At 35.1% G+C, this 21,632-nt stretch overlaps 1 protein-coding gene across 3 annotated transcripts in view; it reads right to left on the bottom strand.

Moving 5' to 3' along the window:
• The window catches only part of SEMA3A (semaphorin 3A), a 331,236-nt gene that overhangs the window by 126,977 nt on the left and 182,627 nt on the right, over positions 1 to 21,632 (bottom strand). For 2 of the 3 annotated variants that reach the window (XM_046021446.1, XM_046021445.1), the window contains exon 6: positions 7,138 to 7,257. The exons of the other annotated variant lie outside the window; for it this stretch is intronic. In XM_046021446.1, the coding sequence (XP_045877402.1) occupies positions 7,138 to 7,257 (120 nt within the window). The remainder of the gene's footprint in view (positions 1 to 7,137; positions 7,258 to 21,632) is intronic. 3 annotated transcript variants of the gene reach the window in all.

Below are 21,632 nucleotides of genomic sequence, written 5' to 3'. Positions count from 1 at the left end.
CACCAGCCTTTGTTATTTCTACTTCCCAGCTCTCATCCTATCCAAATTGACCGCATGTGTTATGTCTGGAGCAGCTGAGAACCACAAAGAGCCCAAGACCAGGGACATTACACTAGAGCAAGTAGAGTGTCCTCAGATGTGAACAAAGAGAAAAGGGAACAATATCTGCTTAAAACCTACCACAAGGTTTATTCTTAGTGGGCTGTCAGAGTTATCTTCCATCATATATTTTCTAACAGTAAGTAAATTTGTAGAGTTATATGTTCTTCATGATTAAAATTCAGTACCAATAAAACTAGAAAACAAATACAATTAAAATTAGCAACAGTAACACAGTGTGGTAATGATACTATGTGTTCTAAAAAGTAAATACTTTCTTACAATATGAACATGGTTCTAGTGTCCAGAAGCAACAGTCTTTGGGGCTAGTAGTTCAACCCTCCTCTGTGCTCTGGAATGATTTAATTTTCTAACCACTTTTCTCTATTTCAACCACAGCCAAACTTCCTTCACACAGCCCACTTTGACTTGACTTTGGCCTATTCTTGGCAGGAATACATCATTTGCATATCAAGTCAACCTTTGTTTCTTTCTCATTAGCCCAAGAAAATTAAAGGAGTGTTCTTGGCACTCACATGATCATAATCCTCAAGCAAACAAACTATAATTTTAAAGTTTTACATGATTATGTGGTAGTCATCCAAATAATTTAGAATGTACTTATATTATTTTTTCAGATTATCATCAAAGTGAGTATCTGCAACAAATCTACAAGATAACTTGCTGATGCCCATTTGAAACACACTGCAAAAGAAGGCAAATATATTCGGATCCGTGGAAATTCACTTAAGTCTATTCTGCTATTTTTCCTAAGTTTCAAATACATCAAGCTAACACATTTCTCTCTTATATATCCAAACTGTATTTCCACTATCTTAAAGTTTGGTACCAAAGAAAATAATACAGACAAGAAGACAAAGAGATAAATAAGGAAAAACACACAACCAGAGTTCAAAGTATCATAGTGGAAGAAGGAGAATGGAACAGAAGAAAAAATGGACCAAGGAGGTGAACAGACAATGGGGTTTAGTACTACTACTCTGTGTGTTTCCTGTAAGATGTAATATTGGTAACAAACAAATTAAAGTTTTTATGGATAGAAATTTCCTCTTGAAATAGATTACATGAGGAATGAATGCAGAGGAATCAGTAAAAAAAAAAAAAGACATAAAAAGGGGAAAGAGTAACTTGGGTACTATACACCTCCAGTGATAGGGTAGGTCCAGTAAATATAACGTCTTTGATCCAAAGTAACTACTGAAAGTTCATGAGAGGAAAAATATTTTGATTAATATGTTGTATATGCATCAGTCCCTGTATCTATACTGTGAATGAAGACACCATTCAGAAATTAAGTACGATATATAAGAAAGACTTTTAATAAGTAATTGATAATGATATCATTGCATCAATATGGGTGGCCTTTAGAAAACTGTTTAATTATGTCCAAATTATTTTTCTGGCAATAGGTGAACCAGATCTGATGAAACATGAAACTAGATACCCTACAAGTTAAGAATTGAATGCTAACATTTCCATTTTTATCTGGCACTGTTCTTAGGACTAAAATGTAGTGAAATATTGTCAAGGGGAAGAAAAGAAAAAACACCTTTTACACCTGAACCAAATAAGTGGTAGAAGGTAAAAGAATATTAATATCATAACTAAGGTGTTTTCACATCAAATATTTATCAAAACATAAAATAGTGATTTAAACATTTTAAATACAGTGGTGGGGGATTTCTGCCACTCTCTCACTCTTTCTTTTTTGTACCATGTGTGAATTCTTTTTTTTCTTTTCTAGTCTTGTTTCTAATCATAACTTAGTTCTGCCTACTACCTCACTTAGCTACTAGTTCTATTACTTTTGAAAAACTGTCTTACTGCTATTATTTAGAGTTTAGAAAGTTAATAGCTCATGAAAAATATACTACTGAGCTGTTAAATTCACTCAGAATCTATGAACTAGGATGCTTTTCTTCAAATACAAACATCAGAGCATTTTAAAATGTAATTTGCAATATAAATGGTGGCATTGCTTATTTAGGATGGTAACTTGTACAGGTCTACCTTCCAACGTGATTCAAGCACTGGAAGATTAGGAAAGAGAAACCTAGAAACCATTATGGACTTGTTCTAACCACATTTTGCTCAGTTAATAGGGCAAATAATGAACAAACTGCATCTGATGGAAATAATGAGTACCCAAGAAGAAATCCAAGAAGGAAGGAATCCGGACTTTTCCCACCTTGGTTAGTCAATTATAAAGTAAATTCAGACTCCAATATATGACCTAAGAAAGATGGAAAGATGTAACCTGCCCAAAAGTAACTCCTCAAGGTTTAACCAAGATACTAAATTTCTCAACTTTAGTATTTTCTCTCTTTTTTTTTTTTTTCAACTTTAGTATTTTCTCTTAAAGATAAACTTGGGCTCTGTTGGGGTACATAGCATAATGCATTGAGAGAGATAACTCAATTATTATAAAAGGTTAGATTAGATGTGTAAATACTCAAAAGAGTGCTAACTACAACTTAGATAACATTCTGGCCTTGGAGACTGTAACTAAGAGCATATGATTCAAAATTTTGCATAAAAGCAAAGACATATTCTTGGTGGAAGGGAAGAACCAGACAAAACATTTTATTGTATATCTAGATATACTGGTTGTCACTGTAGAAATGACCTTGGAGATAGCCATTAAGCTTCATTGCATTTCTTAATGTCCCTTTGGTTCAATCATAAATTGAGATCATGACATTAGGAGAGTATTTATAGAGTTAATATTTTCCAGCTCTCATCTGGGTCCATCTTTCTTTAGATTTCCTGCCCAGTATATAGAAAAGGCCCATTTGGAATTGAGAAAACATCCAGAGACTTTTTGAAAAGCTATACTCCTCCTAAATTCATACATTTTTTTTTTTATTAACAGATGTAAATTTGAAGGGGAAATACCATATACTATAAGCCATTTGGGAATATTCTCTCTCGTAAGAATGATTATACTTTTCATTTGAATGGCATGGATGCTGAGAGCTTTAACTCAAAACTCATCCGTACTCTTCCTTGGAATCATTCCTTCCATGAACCCTCGTACATTTTTATGATAAACACACACATGTGTATAAAGTATGTGACCTCACCAGCAGTTATCTGCAGTGTCAAGTACCATTGGCAGATAACCAAGAATTGATTGACACACATCTTATAGAACTGGAGTTAATTAATAGGTCTACCAGTTCCCAATTGTACCACAGGAAACAGAAAATGTGTTTAATATGGTAATCAATGACATACTGTGCGTGGTCAGAAGAAATTCACTATACGGAAAGAGTAGATTTCAGAATACAGTATTCAAGAGTGTAAATATTGCTATTAAAAATGCTAGGAGGATAAATTAAAGTCTATTGCCATAACTGGAAGACTAAGCATGGGTTTTCTCTTTTTAAAATTTTTTTTTATTTTTTTGCAAACTATCATTATTTAAAGGAATTGTTAATTTCCTCCTACAAGATCGTGGCTATTGAATGATAAAGGGAATCTTGATTTGCTTCAAAAATGATGCCTTTACTTCTGTGGCATTCAGTCATCTGAAATAAGTCCATAGTATCATTTTCTAAGAATGAGTTTCAACAATTTAGGGAACTCAACATAAGACAATGAGTTATTTTAAAGAAAGAATACTGTTGGGGCGCCTGGATGACTCAGTGAGTTAAAGCCTCTGCTTTCGGCTCAGATCATGATCCCTGGGTCCTGGAATAGAGCCCCACATCAGGCTCTCTGCTCCACTGAGAGCCTGCTTCCTCCTCTCTCTCCTTGCCTGCCTCTCTTGCCTACTTGTAATCTCTGTCTGTCAAATAAATAAATAAAATCTTAAAAAAAAAAAAAAAGAAAGAACACTGCAAAGAGAAAACTGAATATTAAAATGTCGCCAAAGTGAAAAATAAAATGTCTTATTTGTGTGTGATAAAATTATTTGTAATATGTAAAGGCAGGGCAGAGGTTTAAAAAGGGTACTATTTCATTATTTTATATAGTGTGAGGCAAGCATCTAGTGAGGCAGTGAAGTATTTGTGCTACTTATAAACTAAAAAGATATGTCCAGGTTTTAAATGTAAAGAGATCCTTGTAAGTAAGTAAAAGTTTCAAACTTCATTTAGACAAATCAGTCCTGTTCACCATGTTATATCCTCCTTTTCTAGTCTTTCCATTGCTGTCATTCTTTTCTTAAGGGCATGAAGCACACCTTGTTTCTTCTTCTCAACTTCACAAAGAGCATAACTGTCTAAATCCAAGGACAGGATTTCAAATACCAGCACAGATCAACTTAAAACAGATTCTCTCTTAAGGTAACTTAAGCACTTGAAAATTAAATTTTATGTTGTCTAGACAAGCTATCTTGATAATATCTTTTCCAGAATTTCCTAGATTGACTGTCTAGACTGTCCCAAATTCCCCCAGATGACTGCATAATCATCTACCCTCTGACCTCCTAAAGAGTCTGGAACAGTATTACCCAATATATAGCTGCCATGCAAATCAAGATCATTGAGCTTCTGAAGGAGGACCTCTCTCAAAAGCTCTGAGTTTCAGAATCTCAGGAAAATATTTGCATCCCAATAATCCTACCTCAAAAATTAGAAGGGACGCTTTCTTTCTTTCTTTCAATGGAAGAAATGGCCTTCTCCATTTCCTGGATAAATGGCCTGGCTCCCAAACCTGTATCTCTCCTTTCCTCTGTCCACCCATAAGGGAGCAATGAATAGTTGATGAGTTATAAAGGAAATATGCTGTGAATTCTACTAAATAGCAATTTCAAAAAGATAAAGAAGTGCTCGCTTCGGCAGCACATATACTAAAAAGATAAAGAAAATCAATATTTGGGGAAAATGATAAAAATATGAGAACAATATATGGTATTTTAATTTAAATGGCCAGCAAGATCATCCAAGCTGCAAATTTTTAAATGAAGGTAATTAAGGTAATTGCAAGAATCACCTGGTGAAAATGAGGGCCCAGTGCAGTAAATTATAAGATCTGATAAAGTGAGGTACAAGGTGACAACTACTAACATGAAAGACAGCAACAGTCTGAGATGTAGATTTATATTTTAAAAATGATAATTGACATTTTTTCAGTACCTGCTACCAATTAGACAATGTTAAACTCTCACAACAGCCATATATAAACAGAGACACAAAGAAAATAAGTAGCTTGTTCCGGATCAAGCACCTAGTCCCAACTGAGGTCAGACAAAAGTCCTGCACTCTGGGACATAGGACACTGTTTAACAATGATGGGATTAGAACTTCTTGAGTTTCTCTAACAAAAAATGTCAGTGAGTCATGCTCTTCCTAGGAGGGCTGGAAGGCAGTTGGAGTCAACCTCTCATTTACGATATATGGACACTAAAGAGCAAAGGGGTTCTTTTCAGTTTGTTTTATATATTATGAGACAGTGTCTCAGAGAAGTTAAGGAATTTTTACAGTGCTCCAAAGCTAGTAAGTTGCAGAACAAGTCGGAAGCCAGATATGACTCCACAGTGGGTGTCTTTTCTATTAACCTGTGTTAGGAGCTCCGCTCTCCTGATTCCATTGCCATATACAGCATGAGCCCTGACAGACTGAAAAAAGGGCAATACGATGTGGAAGAAGTTGTCTAGAGCATCTCCTGAATACAGAATAATGGGGTAATTACCCCAGGCCCAATTTTGAGGGTGCCTAACCATAGGAATAGCTGAGAAAGAAGCAAAGAGGGAGAGATTTATCCAGAAGGCGCTAAAAAATTAAGCATACAAAGTCTTCTAGACCTTGTGCAGGAAGTTATTTCTACTTTCATCAGTATGAAACAAGTGATTTAAGTAGAACTGCCTTTTATTTCCTTAAAGTTCATTTTTACTTAAAACTCTTGGGTATTTCAGCAAGTGTACTATACATGCTTGTATGGGAGAGGAAGAAGGATGCACTGGGGGAATAGGCCAGTGAGGAGAAAATGCTGGCACTGGTGTGACCTTGGGGAAGTGCTTTAATATTTCCAGGATGATCAGTAAAGTAATAATAATTGTGTTTAGTCTAGAAACCACATGTCTCTAAGGTGTCTCCTTATACAAAGAAGTTATAGCACAAACTGTTTTGATTTCTAAGCCTTTCGGTTGAAAGAACATTTTTGTATTACTTTGGGATACCTTAAGAAAATTTAGGGAGATAATCTATAAAGAAGTGGCTAACATATAAATTATATTTTATATTTAGGATTTCAGAAATATTTGGGGAACAAATCCTTTATTTGTTGAGTATTTCCGAATTCCAATTTGAAAGAAAATTCTGTCACAAATGATTTTCTCACATGAATGCTTTTGTTCTGCTTGGCATTTTGTGCCAAAAAATTTTAAAAGAGCTTGTAACTGAAGGCTACTGGTATGCCCGATTCATGGAACTGCTTTCAGTACTTGTAAGTTTTCCTTTAAATATTTCCCTAATATCTCTAGTTTTTCTTAAATTTACCTAACTTTAATTTCCTTGCTAAAACATCTTTTATGTACAACAAATTAAAGAAACATTTCTTTTTCTTTTCCATACTGCTAAAATTATAGCTCAGAATACAGAAATAAAGCAAAAACACACATGTGAATAATTTAGGTCCAACATGAGATCAGATCATCATGCACATACATGGCATCCTTCCCTAATCCCTAGGCAGAAGAAAACAACTGGGGTGGCAGACACTTCTGGTTGAGGATGGAAATGGAGGGGAAAGCTGGCAATATACAAATGAAGGAGAAAACAGTACACATTCAGCCTGCTGACATCTGCTGCACATGCAAAATGGATTGGACTCTGTAATCCAGGGCGAAAGCAAATGCTTTCTTCCTTACTTCCTCCAGTTCAATAGTTATTGCTGAGTGATGGTCTCATTCTTTTCACATTCACAGATTAAAATTAATAACAGCATCTGAATTTGAAGTAGATCCCACTGAATAGTAAACCAGAAGCTAAATGAGCTGAAGAAATTAGTAATGAAGCATTTGAATAGGGAGAGGTCATGGACAAATACCATTTTTTTTAAAACCAGCTTTACCTCAGGATGATGTCCAATTTCAACGTAGGTGCAAATTGGATGAAAAGCCCCCGTTCCACAGGCGTACAAGTGAGTCTGATTATAAGCCTTAAGCACCTTGATGAAATTAGCACATTCTTTCTGTAAAACAAAAGGAAAACCAGTGAGTTCTAGCAGTCAGCATGACTGAAAGATCCTCAAGGGTGCTAGGCATGCTTGAACAGATTTCTTTTGTGTCCTTTTCACAACATTTTTAAAAAAGGCATATTTTTCTGTTGTTTGTTTATATTATTATATTATCATATTATTTATATATAATAGTATAATATTATATTATTATTAAATGAACTAAAATACAGACATTCCTATTCTTGGGTGGGGGCCAATAAAATATTCTCTTCCATAATTGTTCATTAAAACTCTTTGCAATCTATTTATACAAAAGTGGAGTAAAGGTACAGATAATCAGTAACTACATGGAAATTACATGGTTAATTAAAGATATTTAAAGAATACACTAGTGAAATTTCTTTGCAAAAATCAGCTGTAAGTTTAATTTTAGAAAAACAAAATAAAAATAAAAGATGAAACAACCTTCTATTAAACATGAATTTTGAACATCGTTAATAACCAGTGGTGATAGGTAGATGACTTTGAACTTCAGTTCTGCTTCTTGGTAAGCTGTGTAGAGCTTTTCTTCTTGAAAATGTCATTTCAGCCTCAAAGACAATGTGGATATATTCATATGAGATAGAGAAGATGTTACAGTATAAAATGTCTATAGGTAGAAAGATCTTGTGTGGAGTGGATATAATTAATGAATATTTTCAGGAGGTTTATGGACATCCTGAACCCATACGTGGATCACTTGCCCAATAGCCATGAATCCCCCAGGTAGAGAACAGTTAGTTATAAGAGGATATTCTAGTCCTATCTTATTATTATTTATAGACATTGAGACATCCCTGCCATTTTATTTTCTGAATAAAAGATCACTTAAGAATAAAATAGGTGGTTAACTAAGTAGAATTTAAATAAACATTTGGAAAGAAAAAAAATGGACAGAGCTATTTATATTCCTTCTATTTATTCTATATGTAGGTCCTTTAAAGAAATTGTTTTTGTGGGGGCACCTGGGTGGCTCAGTGGGTTAATCCTCTGCCTTTGGCTCAGGATGGAGCCCTGCATCCTGTTCTCTGCTCAGCAGGGAGCCTGCTTTCCCCTTTCTCTCTACCTGCCTCTCTGCCTACTTATAATCTCTGCCAAATAAATAAAATAAAATAAAGAAATTGTTTTTGTGAACAGGAATTTTAGACTTTTGTTCCTATTGATAAAAGATCTGGGGGGAAATCAGCTAGTCAGAATATAAACTGATAATCCTATTGCCCAAAAAATCCAGAGCAGAGAAGACTCAATTTTTCCAAAATATTTTTAAACAGATGAATCTATACCAATATTATAAAAAGAAAAAAAAATGAAAAGAAAACCCCAAACTGTCAACATAGTTTCAAATAAAATGTTACAGTCTCTTAACCATATAACAAATCTTAAAAATTGATTATATATGAGTAGAAAGTATGAGTTCATCATGGAATACATAATATCCATTTCGAAAGTAGTCAAATGTATATTCACATGCTAAATAATAAAAACTTCTTAGAAAAATTATATTGTTATTGATCATAGACTGTCTAATTTAGACTAATTTTATGCATTTGCCCATAAACATTTGGAAATAAGAACAAAATATGTAACTAGAAGTGCAGATAAAGATGAAAAGCAGACTATATTGCAAGCAAGGCTGACAAACTAGTAGAAGATTCAGTTCATCCCGGCAGCTCTAAGTTTATAACACACTTCTAAATTCCCTCTCTGTGACATGTGGCTTTTCTAGTCAAAGCTCAGAATGCATTTGGGCTTTCTCATGGTCAGTAAGAGTTTATAACTGAGGTGTTACAATAATGTAAGTACATTTCCATATGACATTTATATTCTGGGTTTGCAGCTGATAATTTTGGTTTTATCTCTATGCCCCCATAAAATGAGGAGACAACCAAACTTGAGCAAAGTAATTGTTCTTTAAATTTAAATAATTGCTTTCCATCATTCCTGATTTTTTCTGGGATGAAACCTATGGATGTCTGTAAATACACTGTTCCAAAGGTGAAGTAGACCAATTTAAGGTAAATTATGTAACTTCCTAGTTAGGACTCCTCATTACTTTAACACAGGCTTAGTAGTTTAGAAGAGTAACTAAAATAAACATCTAATTTCTACTACTGTTTTGCCACTTTGATCCTGAATCTTTTGTCTGATAAATCATTATAACATACACAATTAAGCTCTGAAATCAATTAGTTTTGCAAGTTGTTATGAAGAAAAATTCCCTAGCTTGAAGAGTATATAGATTTTACTCATATCTAAAGCTACATCTGAGATGAAACAGTTTAAAACCAAACTTCCAAGACTCTCAACAACAAACTCCCCATTCTCTAACAGTTTCTCTCCTCCCAAGAGGCAAGGGCATGAATGACTAGGCAGAGGAAAGAGGTTGTGGACAGGGAAACATCTGATAAACTCATTTACAAATGAGGCATTCATGAGTCTTACCCAAAGGATTTATTTGTACTTTAAAGAATATTCAGTCATTTGCAAAGAAGTCATTTTCAGGAAAATGTTTTACGGCATCCCCTTTTTTGAAACATGTAGGTGGCCACATACTCTACTTTTACATAAAGACAGCCGTCCCTAATTGTGGACTCAATATTAAAGCAGTCATGATTATAAATAACCAGTTCCGGCACCATATGTTGAAACCAAGAAACTGGCTGCATATATATTGGTAAGCAAACGAATATTCTAATAAATAATAGTGGCAGAACCAGATGGATGTCTTGTTCATTTTAGAGAAGAACAGGGTTTCCGTTTGCCTGCCATGTCTTTAAAGATATGCATGTAATTTTGAATACAAATTCAAATTCTCTAACCCCATTAGTAATACCTAAGAAAATCCTAGAAATCTGAGAATAGATCCTACTTTTCTACAAAAGGAGGAAATATTTTATGAGCACGATACTTGTGAACACGAATGATGACTCATGTCATCTCTGCAAGTGTTATGAATCCTAAGATGATAGAATTTGTGAGTTCGTATCTCTTACAGATTGGGCAATTGATTAGCAATAATTAATAATTAAAAACTCAGGGTTCTTGAAAACTATGGAATTGAACTACAATGAATATCTCAATTTTGTTTTCTATTAACTGTCAAAGAAGCATCACTGTAGTATGACAGGCATCCCTCTACAGAGCTGCTGGAAAAAAAAACAGGAGACCATTGCTTCGAAACCTGGCAAAGGGTTCTACTGAGAATACTGGTAACAGAGTCTATCCCCGCTACAAAGGGAGTAGACCCACCCTACTGGCCTGGAATTATCCCGTTCATTTCCACAATGAACTCTCCTAGCTGGCGAGCAGGTTGTATTGTTGCCATGTCCCGGGGCTAGCTCATATTATTTTGAAGTGAGGGCTGATGCAAATAGAACGGGGAGAAATTTCCTGGGTTGTACAGTAGGTTAAGACATTTGAAATAAACAAAGAAACTGAATAAAATACTTTCAAAATTGTTAAAAAACACCTGCAAAGAAATAGTGAATTCAAAGTACAGGACAGAGAAGAACCAAAAACTTGAAAGAGGCATTGTTAATAAGGATTGTTCTTTAAAACAGAAAATCTACATAAAAGAGTATCAATTCTGTCATTCATTTGCCTTCATTCTCTAGCTTATTGCTGCCAAGGGTTGTTTTTTCTTTTCTTTTTTTTTTTTTTTTGTAATGTCCCAAAACAGGACATTCATTTTATTTGGAAGCAGCCTGGACATTCCTCTAAAAAAGAAGGAAGGGTGGCAGAAAAAGGAAACACACTTCACATTTCTGTTCTAGGGAGACAGAAGAGTGATTCTGACCTTTTCTTGAACCATGATGATTCTTAAAACTTAGAATGTAATGTACTTTTTGGCATTAAACTACTGCACTGCTTTGCTTAGCACCGGCGGATTTACAACGCAATAAAGAAAATGTAATCAGTTCAAAATGAATTCATTTTTCAAACCTTGATCCTTTTTGGAACTCAAGTTGATATACACAGACAAGTTTAGCAACAAGTTAGCTTCCCGAGAGTCAGGCAACCATACTGACCTCTTATTTTACTGAAATATATTCCAGGCCCAAAGCATTATAAATTGTTAACTTTGCCTAGAAGTAAAAGCAAAGGCAGTAATAAACCAGTAAACCCCAAGGCCACACCTGAGGAACAATGATTCATCATCCCTAGTGACAAACCATTCGCCCTTACGTTTTAAATGTTTCTAGTGCTCTCAGACCAAATTGATAGAGGAATTACACAAAAGAGATATCAACCTGGAAAAATAAATTAGAAAGAAAATGTCTACCCCCAGAAAAAAGATACAGGAGCCAAACGCACTGTGATTCAAAAACAAACATCACAAATATGTAGCACTGATTAGACTATGTTACGCAGACTTTTCCCGGACGGTTACAAAAATAAAGTCCATCCATCTGTCAAAACAACTGCTCCATGCATGAAAATTAAAACAGAATTGAGGTGTTTTTAACTAACTTCCAATAGTTATACTTTCTACAAAAGAATATAATTTACCTCCAGTTCCAATTACCTCCTTGCATGTTCTTAAATTAGGGATGGAGTAGTGAAATGTTACTCTAAATAAGAGAAAAGAGGAGAGAAGGCCGTGAAGATGAACAATTTCTATTCAAATATATTCAGTTCATGATTAAATCAAACAACTTGTTCTGGTTCAAATAAAAATCTACCCAAAATGAATGGGTATAGTATAGCATTGCCTCAGGTCAGTGAACATTCATTTAAAAGAAAAAAGTCTCTACCCCCTCAGTAGTTTATGTAGAAACATTTTAATGTATAATCTACCATCTGGGAAAGCAAAGGAATCCTTTTCCTATCATGATGGGTGGATACATTTCTGCATGAAAATCCATTAATAAGCTTAATTCCTGAAGTTAATCTGTTGATTTTCTTTTTCTCTGGTCAATTTATTTGGCAAGCTGGCTGAATTCTAGACTCTTCGTGCCAAAGCAGTAATCCATGAGATTGTTCCTGTCACTCACTTCATCCCTCTCTCTATTTAAGCTGTTCCATACTTATCTAACCATAATGTTTTGTCTTTTTTCTTTTAACACTGTGCTATTACAGCTGTGACCAGATCATCCATAATCATGTCTTCCTAATACCTCAGTATTCATTAAAGGATGTTAGATATCTCTTCTTCAAAGAGGCGTATGTAATAAAAACTAAGATTTAACTGTGTTCTAATTATAATCTTAGTCATCTAACGTTGAATTTGTGACCTGGAATTTCATCCACCTTATGGTATAGTGAGTAGGCTGTTCTGCCATCTTGGGAGACATTTTCACATTCACTATTTTTTTTTTTAAGATTTATTTATTTGAGAGAGAGAGAGAGAGAGAGACCATGCACATGCAAGTGGGGGGAGGGACAGGAGCTCAAGTAGAGTCTGTGCTGAGCTCCAGCAGGACTTGGGGCTCAATCTCACAATCCTGAAACCACGACCCAATCTGAAAATCAAGAGTCTGATGCCCAATCGACTAAGCCACCCATGCACCTTTGTTTTCACCTTCACTATTAAGAATGATAGAATAATAAAACCAACTGACCTTCCTACCTTAATGCTTTGTTTCATTCTGATTTCAGGGAAGTGTTTTTTTGTTTGTTTGTTTGTTGTTTTTTTTTTTAAGATTTTATTTATTTATTTGACAGAGAGAGATCACAAGTAGATAGAGAGGCAGGCAGAGAGAGAGGAAGGGAAGCAGGCTCCCTGCTGAGCAGAGAGCCCGATGCGGGACTCGATCCCAGGACCCTGAGATCATGACCTGAGCCGAAGGCAGCGGCCCAACCCACTGAGCCACCCAGGCACCCTGTTGTTTTTTTTTTAAGAGAGAAAAATGTGTGTGCAAGTGGGGGTGGAAGGTGCAGAGGGGTGAGTGAGAATCTTAAGCAGGATCCATACTAAGCGCAGAGCCTGTCACAGGGCTCCATCTCGCAACTCTGAGACCATGACCTGAGCCAAAATCAAGAATCCGAAGCTTAAGTGACTAAGTCACCCAGGCACTCCCAGAGAAGGTTAAATAATGATTCAACTAGGACAACAAAATTGGCGTTATTTCACTCTATTTAAGTTTGTGAAGTTATTCATATTAATCAAGCTATAACATCTTTAAAACTTACGGTAAGTGACAGGGTGCCTGGGTGCCTCAGTGGGTTAAAGCCTCTGCCTTTGGCTCGGGTCATGATCCCAGGGTCCTGGGATTGAGCCCCACATCGGGCTCTCTGCTTGGTGGGGAGACTGCTTTCCCCTCTCTCTCTGCCTGCCTCTCTGCCTACTTGTGATCTCTGTCTGTCAAATTAATTAATTAATTTAAAAAAATTAAACTTATGGTAAGTGAAAAATAAATTTTAAAGTGGCTTGAATGATGTGATAGACTAAATGGAGACTCCTACACAGGGCTACCAAATCATTTTATTTCAATGCTCATTTCAATTAGATGCCCCATTTGACTGATTTTTCACCTCAGGATTGACTATTTGTTTGAAGTTCTCGAAATCCTGATTAAGATTCTATAAACATTTTCATTTCAAATTACTTGAAACCTCCAAACTCCATCAAAAAGACTAAACACAGGGTGCCTGGGTGGCTTAGTGGGTTAAGCCTCTGCCTTTGGCTCAAGTCATGATCTCAGGGTCCTGGGATCAAGCCCCTCATTGGGCTCTCTGCTCAGCGAGGAGCCTGCTTCCCCCTCTCTCTATGCTTGCCTCTCTGCCTACTCGTGATCTCTCGCTCTCTGTAAAATAAATAAATAAAATCTTTAAAAAAAAAAAAAGACTATACACATTGGAACTATATATAGAACATACAGGTATTAGCAAAAGTTGTCCAGGACAATTTTCTCCCACTCTTTAAAGGAGTTTTAAGCAATTTCACTTTGAGATTCCATTTGGACCAGAGAAACTGATGATATCCACGTTTTAGCTTAAATTTTTTTTATATTGTGCTATCAATCTAATTATCACATTTGCACCATTCATTGGAGTTATTTGGTTTTGAGTGGTCCACAATATGTACCTAGTATAACCTTTCTTCATCTTTATTCAAATGAATGCATACAACTGTAAAGTATTATGGAAATCAGCCTAAATATTTTCCTGCCATGCCAGGAGAACTATTTAAGTAGTCAAAAATCCCTATTCTGATTTCAATGACAGTATGTGGTTTCCAATTTTATGCAATGTGTTGAGTACTTAAAGCTTATGCCTTTAAGCAACTAAGTCCATGATTTACACGAAGTAGGTAGAGTTACAATCTAAAGATGTTTATTGTGGATAGAAGTAGTTGGCATATTTAATTCTAACATATATGCTTTATTATAATAGAATTTAATACTCAAGGAGATGAACTTCATCTTTAATCACATGAGATACAACTGTGAGGAAAAAAAAATAAAAATGAAATCCAGATTTTAGAGGAATACTTGATTTCATTCACATATACCTCTCTTCTACCCTCTGCCTTGTCTAATATGAAAAATGAAAAAATTTTTGGTTGTAATACTTAATGTCCAAAGTACTAAATGCTGTTATATAGTTAATAATATAAAATGTTCTCTTAACATAGCTTCTAATAAATGGAGACTTCTTGGCCATTTACAATAATTCACATATAATATATAATCTATATTATAATATATATATACACAAATAGATATATGTGTGCATAGGTATTACATCTATTAATTTTGTAAATAATTTCTGAATACAATGAAAATTTGGAACTTTAAAATTTTAAAATCTGTTTATATTTATTAATATTTTATAAAAATGTTAGTTTTTCTAAAGATAGGTATTTATATTTGAAAAGATATTCTCAGAGAATTTAAGAAAAACATATACGGGCACCTGGTTGCCTCAACGGAAGAGTATACAAATTAGTGATCTCAGGATCATGAGCTTGACCTCCATGTTGGGTGTAGACATCACTTAAATAAATAAATAAATAAACTTAAAAAAACATATAGAGCAAAAGTAATGAAATAATAATAACAAAATAAAAATAACATGGAGGTATTAATCTGATGCTTTAAAAGTTTAGTCACACCTGGGTTAAAATTATTCAGGCAACATTTTTCATCTGCTGTGTGCCTATCAGAAAGTTATTTAGGATCTATGAGTTTCAGTCTCAACTAAACTGGGATTAATGATAGAGCATAATGCCTTAGTACTTTTTAATCAATCATTAGCTATTACCTTACTCTTAAAAGAGTAAGGTATAATGTATAAAGGTATAAGGCATAATGCCTTAGTACTTTTTAATCAATCATTAGCTATTACCTTACTCTTAAAATAAGAAATCATGTTTATTTGATATGAATATTTCCACATTTGCTTAGCTCTCACACCATTCACTGTACTGTGGGATGACTTGGGTGAGAACTCTATATGAATTGTTTCTTCCTTTTAAGGACAGATAACAGAGTTTAAGCCCATACTTGATGTAAGGAGAGGTGGATTTAATAGAATTGGTACTGAATATTAATCTGTACCCACTTTTGTTACAAAGGGAAATTATATTTTGTTCATTAGAATTTTCATGAAATTCCAGTCTTCCAAGTGTGGAGGACTATAAATTATAGTTACTCTTTCATTAAAGTGGTACATGGCATAAATCACTGTCAGTCAAAACGCGAACACAGCAACTGTTCAATAGTTGTAACAGAACTGTACTGTGTCAACTTAGATAAGCTGGAACTACATTTCCTAGAATTCTCTTTCCCATAAACTAGTTAAGATTGACCGTAAAAGAAATCTGTGTGAGATGTGGAAGGCAGAAGTTGAATTGCAACCATAAAATTCTCAAAGTTGTTCTGATCTACTGGCCAACCACCTTGCTAGCATGGGGTAGCATCTAGGCCTGCAGCTCCTTCACCTTCTGCCGATCTTATTTGTTAGCTTCTCTAAGACCTGGTCCTGGAACTTGTGCAGCTCCATAGCAGAAAACACCAAATTCTTCTGTAGGTCAGCCAACTCAACAAAGTTGCAAGTAGTGAAAGAGACACTGATTCTAGTTTGTCCTCATAGATCCCAGTTTATCCTTATGGGGTTCAGTCTGTCCTTGCTCTTCCAACTTCATGGGAGCTTTTCTTCACTAATGCCAGTCCTGGTGATTACAACAACTTCAGGACCATTACTTGACTCAGTGGCAATAGATTGCAGAAATCCATAGAATTCTCCACCATCTTCCACAACTGTATAAGGTCAAATCCCTGTAATAAAATCCTTTTTAACATCACTCATACAAGTTCTGGTCTCTGATCAAACCCTAACTTAGAAAAGGAGACACCTTACTACCATAAAACAGCTCACTATGATATGTGATATAAAGGGAATATGGATTTGATCCATTTAAAAAGAAAACACAAGTTATTAGCTGATCATTGTATTTGTTTCTAAATGTGAATGGTTCCTCTCTTTTAATGGCATATTAAGATCTAGAACCAATAAGTTATATTAATGTTGGTATCACTTCAAACACAAAACTAGTGCTCGCTTTGGCAGCACATATACAAACACAAAACTAAAACAATATTTTGATTCACACACAGGCACACACACACATATACACACACATCAATATAGCATACAGTATAGAGAATACAATATATTTAGTATGTTTAGCACTCAATTTGAATGTTATTATGACAATCTCCAAGAATGTTCTGCTCTGAATACATAAAAGCTAAAAAGAAAACTTAAGATTCTCAGTCTCCTGAAATAGTGTCAAAATTCTAGATATTGTAATTTTGCATTCTGTTTTCCTTACCACTCTTAAAAATGTGGTAAAGAGAAATATATAAAAATTATATGATATAAATAGAACTTAAGGAAGTTTTGTGATGGACTATAGACAAAGAGAGATTTTTATTGCTACATGACCAAATCAAAGAAAAATAGTCAAATGTTGATCATGGCCTATTTGCCTTGAGATAGAGCATATCCAAGAAAAATATTCCCAGAGTTAAATCTATGGGATGTTAAATTTATGATATGATGGTCAACATACACTCAGAAATGAGTAGAAATCCATTCCTGAAGATGTTCAAGTGCATAAAGAAGCAGAATGCCAATGAGGACTATTAGAAACTACATGTCAGGGGTGCCTGAATGGCTCAGTGGGTTGGGCCTCTGCCTGCGGCTCAGGTCATGAGGGTCCTGGGCTCTCTGCTCAGTGGGGAGCCTGCCTCCCCCTCCCTTCTCTGCCTGCCTCTCTGCCTACTTGTGATCTCTCTCTCTGTCAAATAAATAAATAAAATCTTTAGCGGGGAAAAAGAAGGAAAGAAACTACATGTCAGTTTGACCGGCAACACCTGCTAACTATGTAGTTAGAAGTCAATGGCCAAAATCCCAGAAGAACTATCCAAATCATTCTAACAAACCCCACAAAGTATAAAATGCTTACTCTACTCTGAAAGTATGTACACTGATACCTGAGTGATACATAGTATGTAATCAAATCTACATAACAGTTTGTCAACCAATGTCAAATATTTCAATTTCAGTCTAACCAGTGAAGGATACAATTAAAATTTCCAGTTAACAACAACAACAACAACCACCACCACAACAACTCAATCTAAAATCCCCAAACCTTCTGTGAGTTTTTATATATTGTCTCTATTTTAAGTGCTAGCCTTACTTTGCAAATGCATTTAAATTTTAATCCTGAATCTAAAAGATTAAAAAAAAAAAAACCCTAAATTTATGTATATGAGACCTGGTCCATGGAAATTCAAATACAATAATTACTATCTTATTTTGCCATATTAGAAAAAATATTAATCGAAAATATGCATAAAATCTAGTTTCTAAAAACACTTTAATGACAAAGCTTCATTTTCCATATATCTTATGCCTAAAATACAAAACAGGTTCTTCAGTTGCTTTGAAAGAAAATATGTACCTTATAACCAAATATGAGTGACATAAATTAGTTAATAAAAATAATGCATTTAGACCAATAGCTGGTATATAGAGTAAACTCCCACATACATTTATATATAAAATATACATATATATTTTAGTCCACTTACACGGTATTTTTCTTTTTTTATTGAAGTGTAGTTGACACAATGCTACATTATTTTCAGTTTTATAACATGATTAGACAACTCTATATGTTCTACTATGCTCACCACATTATTATTACTTCTGAACGCTGAATTTAAACTATAATCATTTTGCTCAGTTTACCTGATACTGACCCTCAAGCAGAAATACACACACATATATGCATGTGCATGAAAGTCTATGCTCATTCCTGTAGCTTTTATAAGATTTTTACTGGCTTTCAAGAAAAATCAGTGATCTGTACACCTGAATGTCATCAGATTTCATCATGGGAATCATATTTAAAAATAAACACAGTGACCGTATTCTTTCACCATTTAAAACGCCCACAGAAATTATAACCAATATTGTCAAGAACTGTAAATGGTCTGTGATTTTGTCTCACTTATAAAAAGTTACTAAAATAGTTTCATGGATGCTGGCAGAAGTTACATGGTTCCTGAATCAGAGATAAAGGACATTGTTACTCACAAAAATAACAATAGTCTTAGAATCAGCATTTCTTATGCTAGTTCCCCAAGCTCCAATTCCCAGTGGGCAGAATGAAAAGGGCCAGGTGACAACCTACACAGGCAATGAGGTGCATTACAGCAGAGGAGCCTTGGGTTAAGGGAACCTGAATATTTTATACTACTCAGAAGCATACTGGCCATTACATTTTGTGAGAGATGTTAGTTTACTGTATTGGGCAGTAAGCATACCTGCCCTTTGTACCAAGCGAGACTCTATTTCTCAAGGACTGTAAACCAGCCTTTTTTTTTTTTTTTTTTTTCAAACCAGCCTTTTAAGAGAGAGATACTACCTTCCAGGTCTCTTCACTGTATAAGTATCTTTTAGGATTTTCTGCAAAATAGGCAGTCAGTGTGCCTCTATTCCATCAGATGTGCAGAACTGTGTGAAAGAACCATGAAAAATTATCTCCCAACAATTATACATTAAGGTTTTGAGGTTTAATGAAGACCTAAGATGTTTGTAGAATTAAGAGGGAATTCAATTATCATTTTAAAAAGTTATATGACCCCCAGGTTGCCCCAACCTCCCACCCCTGACCCTTCAAAACCCTCAGGTTGTTTTTCAGAGTCCATAGTCTCTTATGGTTCGCCTCCCCTCCCCAATGTCCATAGCCCGCTCCCCCTCTCCCAATCCCACTTCCCCCCAGCAACCCCCAGTTTGTTTTGTGAGATTAAGAGTCATTTATGGTTTGTCTCCCTCCCAATCCCATCTTGTTTCATTTATTCTTCTCCTATCCCCCTACCCCCCCATGTTGCTTCTCCATGTCCTCATATCAGGGAGATCATATGATAGTTGTCTTTCTCCGATTGACTTATTTCACTAAGCATGATACGCTCTAGTTCCATGGGGAGGGCACGTTTTGCATGGAGCACTGGGTGTTGTGCAAAAAGAATGAATACTGTTACACTGAAAAAATAAATAAAATGAAAAAAAAAAAGTTATATGACTTGAAGTCCCTAAAACAAAATAAAAAATTTTAAAAAGTTGATATCAACTTTGACCTTTGAAAAGTAAATGAAGTTCAAGGGTTAATGTGCATTTTGGATCATAATGAAACTTAAGATGCCTGTATGGCTTCAAATTCTCCACTGCATTCACTTGGCAAAAAACAGCGTTGCTAAGGCCCTGCAATTTGAGCCATGATAAATTTGATAGACATGTTATAATATACATCATAGCATTAAAAATGAATAACAACTAAAGGCAAAAATATAAAAATAAATCCTTCAAGAATTGGAAAAATGTCCCAAAATTCAGGTGCATGACAATACGCTTTGAAATGTATCCAACAATAGCAATGTTATGAGAATCTGCTTTTTTGTGTTCATCTCAGATGGTTGAAATTTTGATTTCCAATGATGTTCAAAATATTTCTAACAGTCATACGGTTGCCATTTGGTTTTATTGAAACTTAGTGCAAAGAGAGATGGTTTAGTAGGATAAACAAAGAAGATACAGAGAGCTATTGATTCGAAACAGATTCTTTTACCAGCTTAGCATGTATTGTTTTCATTTACAAAACAGGGTCAAGGAAGTTAATCCCTCAATAGAAATGTTATTATGAATAACAAAGTGGATTTTAAGGACCAGAAAAAATATCACAAATGAAAGTAAAGGTGAATAATAGCAGTCAGAATAGAGATATCTGGATTGCATTTATCTCCTTATTCAGGGACTCAGTCCAATAATATTACATATAATTTTTTTCAAATTACAACCCTCAAGTTACAACAATGGAAAAGTTCATGAGCATTTAACTCCCCTCATATAGAAATGCCACAACTATATAAAAGTGTAGAACCTACTACACCAAGAAAGCATATTAGTTTATATCTGGTATATTCACTTCCACAATGGGAAAAAATAAATACAGATTAATGATGTTGTCAGAAATGTCATTATTAGCAGCCTAAGATCCATTATTCTCTCTCTCCCTCCAACTACACATAGATGAAGAAAGAAAGAGAATATAAATGTCTCCCAGACTGCAGATTCCCTCTTTACCACAAAGTCCATCTTTGTGGAATAGTTACTTGAATTCCAGCTGCTGATTTAACATAAGTATTTGATGCAAAACTGAGCCATAAGAAATGATGTGTGTATCTTTCCAGCCGCCTGGGAAAATGGGAAGGGGCTCAATGTTTTGTATGATGCTACATTCGGTAAACTGTGTAGGGTAAGGAACTATGGATGGACAGGAACTATGTAAGTTCAATCTAGGGCATATCCTGACTTCCCAGGTGGCTGTGCCATCTTAGCCATCTTAACCATATTTAAGACTGATCCACTTTCAAGATATGTAAAATCAGTCAGTGTCTTTGCCTCACTTTTCCTATTGTACTCTTGCATCTGAATCTAATACCGAGAAGGCAGCACTTCCTCCAGGAAGGTTTGTTTAAAGGAGCTTTATTGGGGCACCTGGGTAGCTCAGTTGGTTAAGTCTCCGCCTTCAGCTCAGGTCATGATCCCAGGACCCTGGGATCCAGCCCTGTGTTGGGCACCCTGCTCAGAAGGGAGTTTACTTCTCCCCCTCCCTCTGCTGCTCTCCCTGCTTAGGCGCTCTCACTCACTTGCTCTCTCTCTCTAATAAATGAATAAAATCTTTAAAAAAATATATAGGAACTTTATTTCTAGAGGACTTCTTAAGAAAACACTAAAACCAGAGGGAACAGTAAACGCAGATTCTAGAATCCATGGAGTGCACTCAAGGAGGTCACTAGTTTACTTTTCTCTAAATGTTCAGGTCAGTTCTT

This window comes from Meles meles, chromosome 10 (assembly GCF_922984935.1).
Source record: "Meles meles chromosome 10, mMelMel3.1 paternal haplotype, whole genome shotgun sequence".
NCBI classification, from domain to species: domain Eukaryota; kingdom Metazoa; phylum Chordata; class Mammalia; order Carnivora; family Mustelidae; genus Meles; species Meles meles.
Note: the sequence above shows the minus strand (reverse complement) of the source record. Positions and strands in the feature narration are given on the sequence as shown.